The 13,828-nt window shown below is 34.5% G+C and overlaps 1 protein-coding gene across 3 annotated transcripts in view; it reads right to left on the bottom strand.

The window, feature by feature from the left end:
• Positions 1 to 13,828, bottom strand: part of COL4A5 (collagen type IV alpha 5 chain) — a gene marked incomplete at its 3' end in the record, with an annotated part of 237,781 nt that overhangs the window by 49,642 nt on the left and 174,311 nt on the right. For all 3 annotated transcript variants that reach the window (XM_079727040.1, XM_079727039.1, XM_079727041.1), the window contains exons 30-36: positions 13,277 to 13,390; positions 7,939 to 8,106; positions 6,981 to 7,070; positions 6,355 to 6,504; positions 4,875 to 4,973; positions 3,396 to 3,485; positions 2,856 to 2,995 (exon numbers count right to left, since the gene is read on the bottom strand). In XM_079727040.1, coding sequence (XP_079583166.1) covers positions 2,856 to 2,995; positions 3,396 to 3,485; positions 4,875 to 4,973; positions 6,355 to 6,504; positions 6,981 to 7,070; positions 7,939 to 8,106; positions 13,277 to 13,390 — 851 coding nt within the window. The remainder of the gene's footprint in view (positions 1 to 2,855; positions 2,996 to 3,395; positions 3,486 to 4,874; positions 4,974 to 6,354; positions 6,505 to 6,980; positions 7,071 to 7,938; positions 8,107 to 13,276; positions 13,391 to 13,828) is intronic.

The raw sequence follows: 13,828 nt of genomic DNA, 5'->3' as shown, positions 1-13,828 counted from the left end.
ATAAAATAGATAGCTAGTGGGAAGTAGACGCATAGCATAGGGTGATCAGCTTCATGCTTTGTGACCACCTAGAGGGGTAGTATAGGGAGGGTGGGAGGGAGATGCAAGAGGGAGGAGATATGGGGATATATGTATATGTATAACTGATTCACTTTGTTATAAAGCAGAAACTAACACACCACTGTAAAGCAACTGTACTCCAATAAAGATGTTAAAAAACAAAAAGGCATATGTATGCTGGACTCCAGCAAATCTATTCAGAATTTATTCTATGGCAATATTTACCAAATAATCTTAAGATATTTATGTAAGATATGTATAAGAATTTCAGTGCAACATATGTTTGTAATCCTGAAAATATAGAAACAACTTCAGTACTAATAATAGGTTAAATTATTTATGGTTAACCTAAACAGAAAATACTATATAATTATGAAAAAGAATGAGGTGTATATTTATAGGCTGATAAAGAAAGTATGCTAAGATCTACAAACTATGACCACTAGGTCCAGAACAGATATATAGTATTGAATATGATTTCATGCATATAAATAAAAATATAACTTCCATTAGAAGATGCCGCATCATTCCATGCATCAATAACTGAGGGAAAAATGCTTCTAATTATAATCATAAAATGTTTCCCATTGTAAGGTGCACCTCAATATCAGAGATTTTGAATTGTACAAAACTGAGTCTTAAAACTGATGAAATACCTATCATATATACAAACATATATATGTGTGAAAAGCCTTTTCTGGACAAATACATGAGGAACTACTAAACGTGGATACCTTGGGGAAGAACTGTGGATTTGGAGTATGTAAATATGTGGAAAGAAGAGTTCTCATTTTACATCATTTCATACTGGTTGATTTTATTTTTATTGATTTATAACATTATACATAAAAGTTTCATGTGTACAACATTATATTTCTATTTCTGTATACACTACGATGTGCTGGTTGATTTTTAAAATCAATCTAATTTGTTACTATTAATATAAAAACTTAAAAAGACAAAAATTGAAATGCACATATCTTTTGACCCAGCAATTTCACTTTTAAGAATCTCTACAGTATAAATAATTGTACATGTGTCCACAGATATGTGTAAGAATGTTCATTATGATATGAATTGCAACAAAAGTAGGATATCATGCAGACATTAACAGTGATGTACACTGATGAAGAAAACTGATTAAGATATACTGAAAGAAGAAATATTAAAAGACATAAGTGATAAGGTAACATACAGAACAGTGTGTATTCTATGATTCTACATATGCACAAAGTGCAGAAAAAACAAAACTCTGTGTGTATGTGTATATATGTGTGTGCATGTGTATGTATGTGTGTGTGTGTGTATGTGTATTGAGAGAGAGAAAGAGAAAGAGAAAGAGAATATGTTGCAAGAGATTCAAATTTACACACCAACTATTAACAGTGGATTCTTTGGGGAAGGGAATGGAATAAAGAAGACATGTTATAAAGGAGATTTTCACTTTTGCCCTTGATATGTCTGTATTATTATTTTTAGTAAAATATGTATTCATGTAGCACTGATAAAATTTAAATAGAAAAAATTAAGATTCATTTCAATAAACTTTATACTGTTAATCCACAATTAATATGCAGAAATTTCTCTTGATTACTTCTTAAAGTAAGTTGATTGACTGGGCAATCAAAAGATAGTCTTTTTGGGGACTTCCCTGGTGGTCCAGTGGTAAAGAATCCTCCTTACAATGCAGGAGACATAGGTTCGATCCCTGTTGGGGAACTAAGATCCCACATGCCGCGGGGCCACTAAGCCCACATGCCACAACTACAGAGCTTGCGTGCCTCAATGAGAGAGGCTGCGTGCCACAAACTACAGAGCCCATGCCCCCTAGAGCCTGCGCACCACAACTAGAGAGAAGCCTGCGCGCCCCAATGAAGAGCCCGTGCGCCGCAACAAATAAAAGATCCCGCATGCCACAACTAAGACCTGATGCAGCCAAAAAAAGAAAGAAAATAAATACATTTAAAAATATAGCTTTTTGTATACTATTAAAAAGAAATTATCTTTAAAATGTTATTCAATAAATTCTTATCTCAGTGGGAACTTTCACGGAAGTTGAGTAACACAATTCCTTTTCTAATACTCTCAGGCTTTGTGTTGTAACTGAATGATTAAACATCGTTAAAGACAAACAATTCACTGGGAGAAAATACTTGCAACATATATATTAGACAATGGATACCTCTCTGCTAGTTATAAAATACTTCTGCAAATCAATAGCGATTACTACCTTTTTACATGGAATTAAGCAGTTATCAAACATTTGTGAGTCCAGTGATTCTTAAACAAGTTCTAGATTTGATTGCTTGAGAAATCCCACCAAAGTTTTCACACTGACTAGGGACAGAGAGAGATATGTAAAACTGTTTTCAGAGAACCATCTCAGATATGCAGTTAAGAATACTACTGCACCTTCATTAATTTTATAAGTTACTTTGCTTATAAGCCTCTTCAAATTAGTTAATAATAATATTAGGACAAAGACCAACAACTCCATCACTAAAAAGGAAAAAAAAACCCAAAACTATGCAGAAATATGCTTTTGGGTTACTGAAACATACTCAAAGAGTACGATAGAGGGAAAATAAAGAAATCAGAAAGATTTTCCCCCCTTTTTTTGGACTGGCTGCAAAACTAAGATATATCTCCTTACAATATAGGAGAAAAGAGAAGGAATGAACTTCTTGCCCAGACTATACCATGTCATTCTATAGTTTGTTTAAGTAAGAATTAGGAATGAGCACAATGTTAAAGAAATATCATATCTGCTCAGGCATATACCTGAGTAGGATTACCTTTGGGCCAGGAAGACCTGGAAGACCAATGCCTGAAATACCAGGATCACCTTTTTCTCCTTTCTGTCCAGGTAATCCCGGGGATCCAGGTTGTCCAGGAACTCCAGGAGGTCCAGGAGACCCTTTTGCACCCTGGGGGCCTGTTAGAAACATGTAATATGCAATCTTTTACCAAATATTGTTTGTGGGATATATATGATGCACATGACCAAGCAAAAATATTTTTTAAAAGAATTCTGCAAATTCTGATATATATAATAATGAGCTTTACAACCAGGATTATATAAAAGCCTATTTTTCAAGGAAGTTTAAGTGAAAGGGGGTATAGCTGGAGAAAAAATGTAAGTTTGTGAATTCTTTCTAAAGCTCTGTCTCTTAATTCGCACTTCAAATATTTGGGTAATGAGAGAGCTCTACCCACCGACTGCCTTAGATATTGTCTCAGCTTGACTCTATCAACACCAGTCTCATTTCTAATAACAAAGAGTGAACCATCTTCCATTAATGGAACTAAATATCTGGGAAATTTTCATCACTCACCTGGAAAACCCATATCACCTATGTTTCCTTTAAGTCCAGGAGGTCCTGTAAGTCCTGGCTTCCCAGGGAGACCAGGGTTACCCTTGGGACCTACAAAAGTCAAATTGGTAAAATTAAGACAACTCAGCAATATTAATGTTGCCTGGTTTCCTGGTATGGGTTGTAATTAAAATGCAAGCGTGAGATTGAATGGATTAAATCTTAACATATGATTAAGTTCCACAGATCTAACTCAGCATAAAACAGGTAAGAGTTACCTAAGAAATCTCTTTAGGAACATATTACAATATAATCATGGTAACAGAGGTTTCCTAATACAAATTTATTTTAAAAATGCAAAACTTTCACCAAGACACCTTGTTTCTTGCCCTAAAACTATTCCAATCACCTGAAATCTTATTTGTTGTTTGTGTATAAGTAAGTACCTTACTATATTCATCACAGGTAAATCCAATATAAAGGGACTCTTTTTAAAAGATTCAGAGGTGGCATTCCCATGTAGAGCCTGATCATGTGAGACCAGAAGAGGAAAGTGGTAACCTGTCATGATACACCCTCAGCACATTAGGCCAGGGATATATAAGAGTTGATGGAGAAATACTGGACTATCTCACCCCAACAGTCGTGGCTGTTGTGCTTACACATTCTTCCCAGAGCTTAGATACTTGAGCTCTGTGGTGTCATCCAGGAATTTCCCAAGGACCACAATGTTGCCTTAAATATTATTTTCTTTTATTTTTTCTTTCACACTGTCTTCCAGCTTGGAGAAGAAAATGCAAAATATGTGAAGGATAGAAAAGGAGATAATTTCTCCTTCCCACTACATCAAGGTAATGCAGTACAGAGTCCAGAACAGAATAACTGACCTAAAGGGCTCTTACAAAGATGGAGATGAGCTCCTCTTTATTCCTTAGGGGCCCAACTAAAAGAAAATGGCTTAAGAAGCAGCAAGAGTTTTATTAGAAATAAGAAAAAAAAATCCATGTTGACTGTAAGAGTGATTAATGCTATAACACATTACCAAGGTAGATTGTGAAATTTTTATCCCTAGAAACTTTTAAAAATAGAATTGGCAGCCATCTGTTTTACATGGTTTAATGATTGACTTGTCTGAAGACAGAGAACTGAAAAGGGTGAATTCTTTAGGCTCCTACCAGATAACCTGTCTTATTGACATATGCTACAATGTATATAAATAAAACACAGCACCTTACTTGGATGTACTTCTGATTTTGCGTACACACTGATGCCACAAAAAGAAGAAACTGAGCAAAGCAAAATATTCTACAAATCTTGTCTGTTGACACTTGGGCCAAATGGCAACATTTTTGTTAAGGAGAGGTCCGTATCTCAGTAGCTACCCAAGCATATTGCCATGACCAGATTCAAAGCATCATCACACATGATAAATACATAATTACTTTGTTCCAGGGTTCAGGATCAACCACCCAATTGCTACAGGTGGTTTAACATACTTACCCGATGGTCCTGGTAATCCAGGCTGTCCACTCAGTCCAGGTTGCCCTGGGTCTCCAGGCAAACCCTGATAACCTTTTGGCCCTGCAACTCCAGGAGTACCTTCCAAGGATGAGTATAAGAAAGACAAGTTAGGTTGATATCATTAAATAAATTTGGTGAAGCAAGCTAACCAAACTCTGAAATATGAATGAAATACAGTGATATTCTGATACAGTATGAACCAACAGCACTGGACTCACTAAAATCCCCCACTTTTTAACTTAGCTACCATTAAGAATTGCAGAGCACTCAAGAATTAAGTCACTTTCCTCTTTGGGCCTCAGTTTCTTACACTGTAAAATGAAGGAATTGGGGAGGATTATCTCTAAGCTCTCTCTTAGATTCTATAACTATATTTAATAACCCTATATCACAGGCAAATACAGTTTACGGCCTCTGTTTTGCAGAAGTCATAATGGAAAGAGAAGAGAAGCCTTGCAAGAAGTAAGTCAAGAAAGGTATCTCATTTTAACAAGAATAAAAATTAGGTGGCTTTGCCTCTTTCATGACTGTATACAGTAATGTCTTAACACTCTTTTTTGAGGAGAAATCCCACCAGGTCCTGCTCATAGGGAAGCTTATAACATCTGTGTACACACACACCTGCACACACACTCACACGCGGACTGACAGTAATAATGGTTACAACACAGAAAGAGTCACAAACTTTACTATGATCTGCAAATAAACATAGATAGTTTTTAAAGTTCCATGTTGTTTGAAAGACTATTCTATATAGATTGGATTGTGTTTTATTTATTGATCTGTGCTTATTCATATTTTCTGGTGCTTTGTTATGAATATATTATACTTTTATAAAAAGAAAAAAGGAATTTTAAATGTTAAAAACCTGTTACACTTCATACCTTATTTGCTTCTAATAAAATAACTATAACAACACAGTCATTCCCTAGACCTACTTTCAGTGACCTCCCCCAGAGCTGAGCTTGGCTGTTCATAGTCCAATACTTGTTTATTCTTCCAGGGTAGAATAACAATGAACTGTACTTAAAAGTCAAGCATGATGTGGATATCAAAACACTGCAGGGCAACAAAGTACCACTCATCCTCATCTGGTTTCAAGGGGAAAAAGTTTAAAGGACCAGCAAATTTTCCAAACACTGAAATCTGTTTTCCAAGTAATTCTGGCTTATATAGATCTTTTTTCTCTTGACCACATCCTATATACTATTTTCTGGAAGGCCTGAAAGTGACTGTCTATTTTAAAACCTCGTAGTTTGTGACAGATAAACTACAAAGAAAATACTCAAACAAAAGTTGATCAGTGAAATCAGTGAAAATTAATTTTCATTACCAAAATTTGATGCACCTAACTGCCTTTTGTTGGTGAGTCCTGGATTACAAGTCACTTTCCATGCTATTAAAAATTAAAATTCATATATAGCAGGAAACACATTAATAAATAAATGCATTCACTCACCTGGTAGGCCAGGGTCCCCTTTCTCTCCTTTTGAACCCAGCAGATCTGGATCCATTGGTCCAGGAAGGCCTGGAAGGCCAGGCTCTCCTTTACTACCTTTCTCTCCTGCAGGGCCAGGAAGTCCTGGCTGACCCTGCAAACCATCATCACCTAAACCCAACATGTGTGGGGAAGACAGAGCAGATCAGATTTATCCATCCAGGATTAATGCATATATAAAGATTATTCATATGTTACATAGTTGGGTAGGCCACTGACCACCCAAAACACTTAGGCACCTTATTTACTGTCTATAAATAACTCGACCTCACACACACTTTTACACTCAAATAACAATCTTTCTTCTGGAATTCTTTGACAATTACAAAGACTGTAAAAAGTAAAAATTTAATCCCTATATTCTGTTATTTTGAGCTAAGCACTTACCATGTTTCATAGTATTCAAGCTAAGCATACCACCAAACTTAAAACAGTACCTATTTAAATGCCATGAAAATACAAGAAGCATAATACAAGCAAGCATTGCTCATTTTAAAGCAGTCAAATAAAAATATTCTGTATTGACATAAAGTAAAATATTTAATTTTCTTTCTTTCATGCATCTGCCAGCAAACCCTGAATATTACCTTTGAGACCAGGAACACCACTCCTGCCAGGAATTCCCAAAGGTCCTGTTGGGCCTGGAGGTCCCATCATACCCATTTCACCTTTGGCACCTTTTAAGAATATCAATAAGTATCTTTTACCTTTCCTTGACCTTGGAAAGATAAAAGATAAGTTTAAAGATGTCAACTGGAAAACTATTGAAACTTGGAGGGAAGCCACTAAGTTTCACCCCTTTCCAACTATTGTAACCTTAGTGACCACTACTGCCTATATCATTGTGGTAGTTAGTCTCTAAAGATGGTCCCCAAATGAACCACACTTCCCAGTATACACAGCCTAGAGTAGCCTTCTCCCCTTGAATTCGGGATGACTCTGTGCCTTACCCTTGACTAAGTGACACTGTATGACTCCCAATGCTAGATCATAAGAAGCCTTGAAACTTCCATCTGTGGCTCTTAGTACACTCATTTTCAGTTTTGGGGATTCTCTCTTTTGGAAGCCAGCTGCCCTGGAAGGAGAGCAGCTACCCTGATACTACCATAATGCGAAGTACTTCTATGGATAATGAGATACCATGTGAAGAGGCCAATGAACACTCAGGTGTCAGAGAAGTAGATCCTTCAACCCCAACCACTCCAGCTGATGCCATGTGGATCAGAGATAAACAACCCTGGCAAGCCATCCCTTAATTCCTGACCCACAAACCTTGAGCAAAATTAAAAGGTTGATTTAAATCATTAAATTTTGGGGTCATTTGTTACACAGCAATATATAACTGGAGCCCTCAGAGAGAAAAAGTGTAATGCAAATAGCAAAGTGAGTTTCCTACAATCAAAGACATTTAACACTTTTTCTTAAAGGACAGTGTCAATCCAGAAAAGTACAAGAGGATAATATACCAGAGTCATATTAGTTTTAATTTCCTGAATCCAAAATTAGGGAAGACTAAAAAATTACCTGGGAAGACTAAAAAATTACCTGGAAAGCCAGAGGCACCTGCTTTTCCTGGGAGCCCTGGTGATCCTGGGGGTCCCATAGGACCTGGTGCTCCAGGGATCCCTGGACTGCCTCTCTCACCAGGGGGACCTGGAACATCAAATCCAGGAGGCCCTGGATCCCCCTTCTCTCCTGGTATTCCATGCAAGCCTAGTTAATACAAACCAATATTAAGAAGTATTGAAGTAGTTTTAAGAGATGTATCTGGTTATTTTTCTAGCAAACAAGTGATAGAATCCTGTATATAACAAACCTAACAGTGAGTTAGAGATACTTTTGGCATCATGCACAGAAAATAACCAACAATAAAAGTTTAGGATTCTCAAGTATATTTCTCTAAGAAGGTGCTTCTGAAATTATTTCTCATGACCGACCAATCTTTTCTTAATTGCTGGTCCATCATGGACTAATTTTTTTAATAAAACACAATAAAAATTACTAAAATACTAAAATAAAAAAATCAAAGACATAAAATACAATCTTACCTTTTGGTTATTATATTCAATAAATATAATTACACTGTCAAACTGCTATAAAAGTTTCTAAATGCTTACTCTCTATTTCTTCTAATTCCAGTGCAGACTGGTAACAAACAGTTTGTAATTCGACACTGGTCCATTGACCACACTTGGATTTCCATTGCTCTAAGGTATTATGAATTATAAAGATGTATTTCTATAATCCATAAAAAGATTAATTACTGAATAAGTAAGTTACACGGGCCCTTTTTACTTTATATTGGCTTTGTTTTTACATGTTGTTTTAATAATACGTTATTATTAGTCTTTGTTGTTAACTTTTGTTTCACAGTAATCCAGCCAGGATTTTATAGAAAAAATATGTCATTGCAAAAATATACTCCAGAAAACAAGGTGGTTAAAAAAGAATATGTTTAGTGAAAAGAATTCCACTACAAATATGGTGCAAGTTCCCATTCCAATACCTATCAGCTACGTGACTTATTAAGTCACTTAATGTTGTTGGTCTTCATCTGTTAAATGGGGATGTGCCATAACTGACTGAAAGCTGCGGGATGAAACAGGTGACCATTCCAAGCATCCCTTCAACAATAAGACCTAATTTTATTACTGTTGAAGATTCACAGACAATTATTTTTATAAGAGAGCAAGACACTGGCATTTTAAGACCTGTTTGATGTCATATACCAGCATGCCTTTAAACTGATTAAATTCACTTTGAAGATTAGAGAATTCCATTTAGTTGGTACAGTAGTGATGATTCCAATGCTGCCATTTCATAATAAAAAGATAATTAAAAGGGGAGAGATATTTTATATTATATTTATGAAATATGATGAGATACCTAATCATGTGCACAATTATAGCCCTATATGAATCACTGTCTATTGTTATATTACAGTCCAAGTAGTTTTTAATAGCTGAGTTTTCAAGATAACTAATTAGTCCTTTGAAATATGCTCCAAGAGAGCGGTTCTACAAAATAATTAAAAGAAACCAAAGACTTCAATCTGGAGAAATCTTGTTTGTTTTCCAAGTTTAAAGCTTTAAGATATGGCTTTTGGGGGGGGAAAGAAAGATGAATAAGGTCTGAGGATTTAATGTATAACATGGTGACTATCATTGATAATACTGTATTGTATAACTGCAACTTGCTAATAGAGTAGAACTTAAGGGTTCTCACACACACAAAGTGGAAAATATGTGAGGTGATGGATGTGTTAACTTGATTGTGAAAATCCTTTCACCATGTATACATATATCAAATAATCACATTGTATATTTGAAATATATTACAATTCTATTTGTCTATTATACCTCAATAGAGCCCAAAAGATAATAAATCAAAGGAAATATCCTATTTACAGTTTCTCAGAACCATTTTCATGAAATATCTCTTGCATCTTTTACGATGATCCTATTATATTTGAATGATATTTTCTATTTGCTCTAATATAATAAATTCTCAATATTAAAAAGAAAAAGATAAGGCTTTTGAGAGAACACTACAGTACCTGGCAGACCTGAAGTTCAAGAGGCAGGAAGTTATAGTTCAGCAGCAAGATGAACCACCCAAGCAGAAGCAAGTTGCAAAAAGATTCATTAGGTTAGGAAACAAAACTAACCATGTAAAGATTAGAACAAAAAGTCTACGAATAGAATTTATTAGATATTGATTCACTACTAACATATATTAGTAATCAGGAAAGAAATTTATTTTAGGCACTTGCTCAGATGCTCATATAACATATACTATAAATGTGTTTGCCAACAGAGACACAATAAAATTTTACATTCACAAAAAGTAATACTTTTTGATGAAGATCAGCTTTACACTCTTGTTTATCTCTGATCTTTATATTGCTGTGAATGATCACTTTGGAATTTAAGCTCCTAAAGGTTAGTTAGAATTTAAAAATAAACTTATTTTATACTGTAACAGGTTAGGTACAGATAACTCAATAATTATTAGTGCAGGCTATGATTAAGCAAACTACATGTACTAGGCAAAGATCTCTGCATTGTCATTAGTAGTAGTAACAGATATTATGCTGCATTTTGCACAGCATAGATCTTTTCCATGACTATGTCAGGAATTGGCATCCTGGTAAGATCCAGAATGAAGAAAGTCAATATAAATTCAAAGGCTCTGCTGAATCTCCTTACACAATAAAAGGAATTATATGGATATATCTATAGAGGCTAAGTACATTAGAGGCGTATAATGCTCTAAATTTATTTGCAGCCAAATGGAAAGAGTTTATGGAAAAAAAAAGAAAATTCCAAAAGCATGCATTATCTGTGAAAACTTTACACACACACAGCCCAAGGGTTTTATAGTCAAAAAAAGTTAGAAAACTACAATGTACTCTCCTTCATCTATAAAAATGACACGACTAATTCCTTGTTCCTTTGATTCACATTAGTGGTGATGAGCCTGAGCTGATTCAGCCATGCACGTGTTCCTGAGGCTGGGCAAGTGTTACAACACATTTAACTCAGGTTAGGGTATTATCTGTAGACATGGAATTGAGTATATTTAACTGACCTCTAAAAAGATTAACTAAAGCAATTATCTTCTAGTTATTGGCCAGACCAAATAATAAGAACCAACAACTTCCATTTCTGCCTGGGTTACTAGGGCATGGGGTGAAAAGCACTTTGCTTCTTGTCCCTTGGCATTTTAAAAAAATTTTATTTCCCTACTGCCAAATGAGAAATTGATATTCAACAGGTCTTTAACTTATAAACATGCATTAAACTGTACAGCCTGCTATGGAAAAGAGAATGACAAATAGTAAAGCTTAATTAAATAATAGAAAACTGGAGTCAAAAGAAAAGCCTGAAAAGCATATACTTCTAGGGAAATGACAACATAGAATACTTTACATTAAGTTTTCTACTGCAAAATGAAACACAGCAAGTATATTTAATAAGCTTATTTTTAAAAATTGGTAGTTAGAATTTCAGCCATGCAGTATAAGTCAGGTGTATCAAGATATTAGTAGTAGCCTTGCTGATCATCCTGTTATTGAGATGTACAAACAGAAATTATGGTATTTTTGAAATGGACTAAGATAATATTCTGCTTTGGTGATACAAATAAAATTTACTTTAAAAGTGAGTATATGTTGCTAGTATCAAATACAAAATGTGGTCATCCTGTGGTAAAAAAAAATTGTGATTTGAGAACATTTCTATATTAATAAGAATGCATTCAATGCATTTTCATGGCAGTTGCTGTTAACTTCATTTGTTTGTTGAACCATATTAGTTAGGATCTTCAATTCTGTAGCAAAATATATATTTACAGAAGGAAGAGATGAGATTAAATTCAGCATCATTACTTTTCCCCCTGCCCATTCTATATGGACTTTATAAATATACCTATATATCCATCAGTTAAAAAGAAACAACATTAGATGAATGAAACATCATAGAGCATTAGCTAAATTTGAAAAGGCAGAAAGCACAAATGAATGTATTTTTATTTTGTTCATATTGGTATTAACAGTGGTCTTTTTATTCTTGCTAAGCTGTGATTTAAGAATTCAAAATGCTTCCAAAACCTCATGCAATTTTGGGAAATAAAATAAATGACAAAACACAACAGAAATGATAAATTCATTTTAGCCATTTTGTGAAACAGCAGGCCAAGACTATAATGGCCAAACCTAAAAATTAATTGTTTTCTCTCAAGATCCCTCTGCTAGTTGGACAGATGGTTTTCTCATGAATGTTGAAGCACTTACTTTTTAACAAGCTGGTTCAAAGCAACACTGTAAGTTTTCTTATTTCTAAATCAGTAGTGACATGTTAGGGGCCACTATAAAAACGGTATAATCTGCCATAAAATAAATGTTTAAAATAGGACATAAGCAAAAATAACCTTTACTTTCCAGGCTTTTTATATTGTTAATCAGTGTTTCTAGATTTTAAGCATAATAACTAACAAAATACCTATTGGCATTTAAGGTCAGAAAATATATTCCATTGTTTCAAAGTCAATGTATGTATATCTGAACGGTGTGTTTAAGTCATCCGATGTATTCATGTGAAGTAAGGAATGATTAAATGTTCCATATTTGTTTTAATTTCATATATTATTACAGTGCTTTGCAATAACATAATCTTGGCCCAAGTGTGGCCCTTACTATGCCTGCCTAGATTAAGATAAAAATAATTCACATCACCAGATGGCTCAGAATCCACAAACTTGAGTAAACTCTCACACAAACATAGAGGAATCATATGATTCTCTATTAGGTTACAAGCTGACAAAACTTTTCTGAGTATTCATATTAAAAAAAAACCTTAGCGTGCTTATGAGTTGCAAAGTAAATGCTGATTTATGGGCAAAAGAAAAGAAAATTCAAGTAAACTCACTTGTTTTATTTAAAAAATTGAGAATGCCTAAGAAATATTTTTCAAAGAACTTTTTTAACCCTAGTTCTCACGTGCTAAGAAATGTTATGAGGTTCCACAAAGGTCTATTAATGACATATAGCTACTCAGGTCTGAAATGATTAGCACTAGAAGGTCTGGGATTCCAAGGCTATGACTAGCTCAATGATTATAAGCCATGGCAACACACTGCAGTTGTTAAATTGCACTGTTGTTAATAGATCAATTTTAAATTAACAGGGAGGGGAAATATCAGGGATTAAAGTAGCTCTTATGTCGTGATCTGTGCTCTTTCACTTTTACACAATTATATAAGTGGACATATTAACTCTCAAATCTGTTTTCTGGAAGACTGTTACATAGGTTACACTTTATTGAGGGGCTAATCAACCTCTACATAATTAGTGCTACAAAATGCACATTTACTCCAATCTTACCAGGTTGACCTATTGGTCCAGGAATTCCTGGTGGCCCTGGTGGCCCCTGAACACCTGTTCCTGGCAGTCCAGGAGGTCCCATTGTCCCAGGTTGTCCATTTGGTCCAATGTCACCTTTAAGGAATAAATATAGTTTAGATATTAAAAACAACAATAGCTGAGTCACTAGTCTTTAGCATTGGTTCACAAAGTTATAATTACAATGAGTTTGTAGTATGTTTTATCATATGTTTGCTAAATAATCAAGTTTCAGAATCAGTTATGTCATATCCAGAAAATTTCTACTTGAATTCTCATTGAAAATGCAGTATATTTGCAGACAAATCTGGGGAGAATTGACTGTCTCTTCCCATCTACACATACGATTTATTAACCAATTAATTCTACCCTTTTTCAAGTTGTTAATAATAGAGTTTTAATTTTTCCCACAAATACATTAGGCACATTTTGTTTTATTAATTTCTAGATATGATATAGATTTTGAAAATTATACTTTATTTCTTATTTATTTCAATATTTACAAACACACCATTCTATTTGTCACAATGATAT

Source organism: Hyperoodon ampullatus (assembly GCF_949752795.1).
Source record: "Hyperoodon ampullatus genome assembly, chromosome: X".
Taxonomy (NCBI): domain Eukaryota; kingdom Metazoa; phylum Chordata; class Mammalia; order Artiodactyla; family Ziphiidae; genus Hyperoodon; species Hyperoodon ampullatus.
Note: the sequence above shows the minus strand (reverse complement) of the source record. Positions and strands in the feature narration are given on the sequence as shown.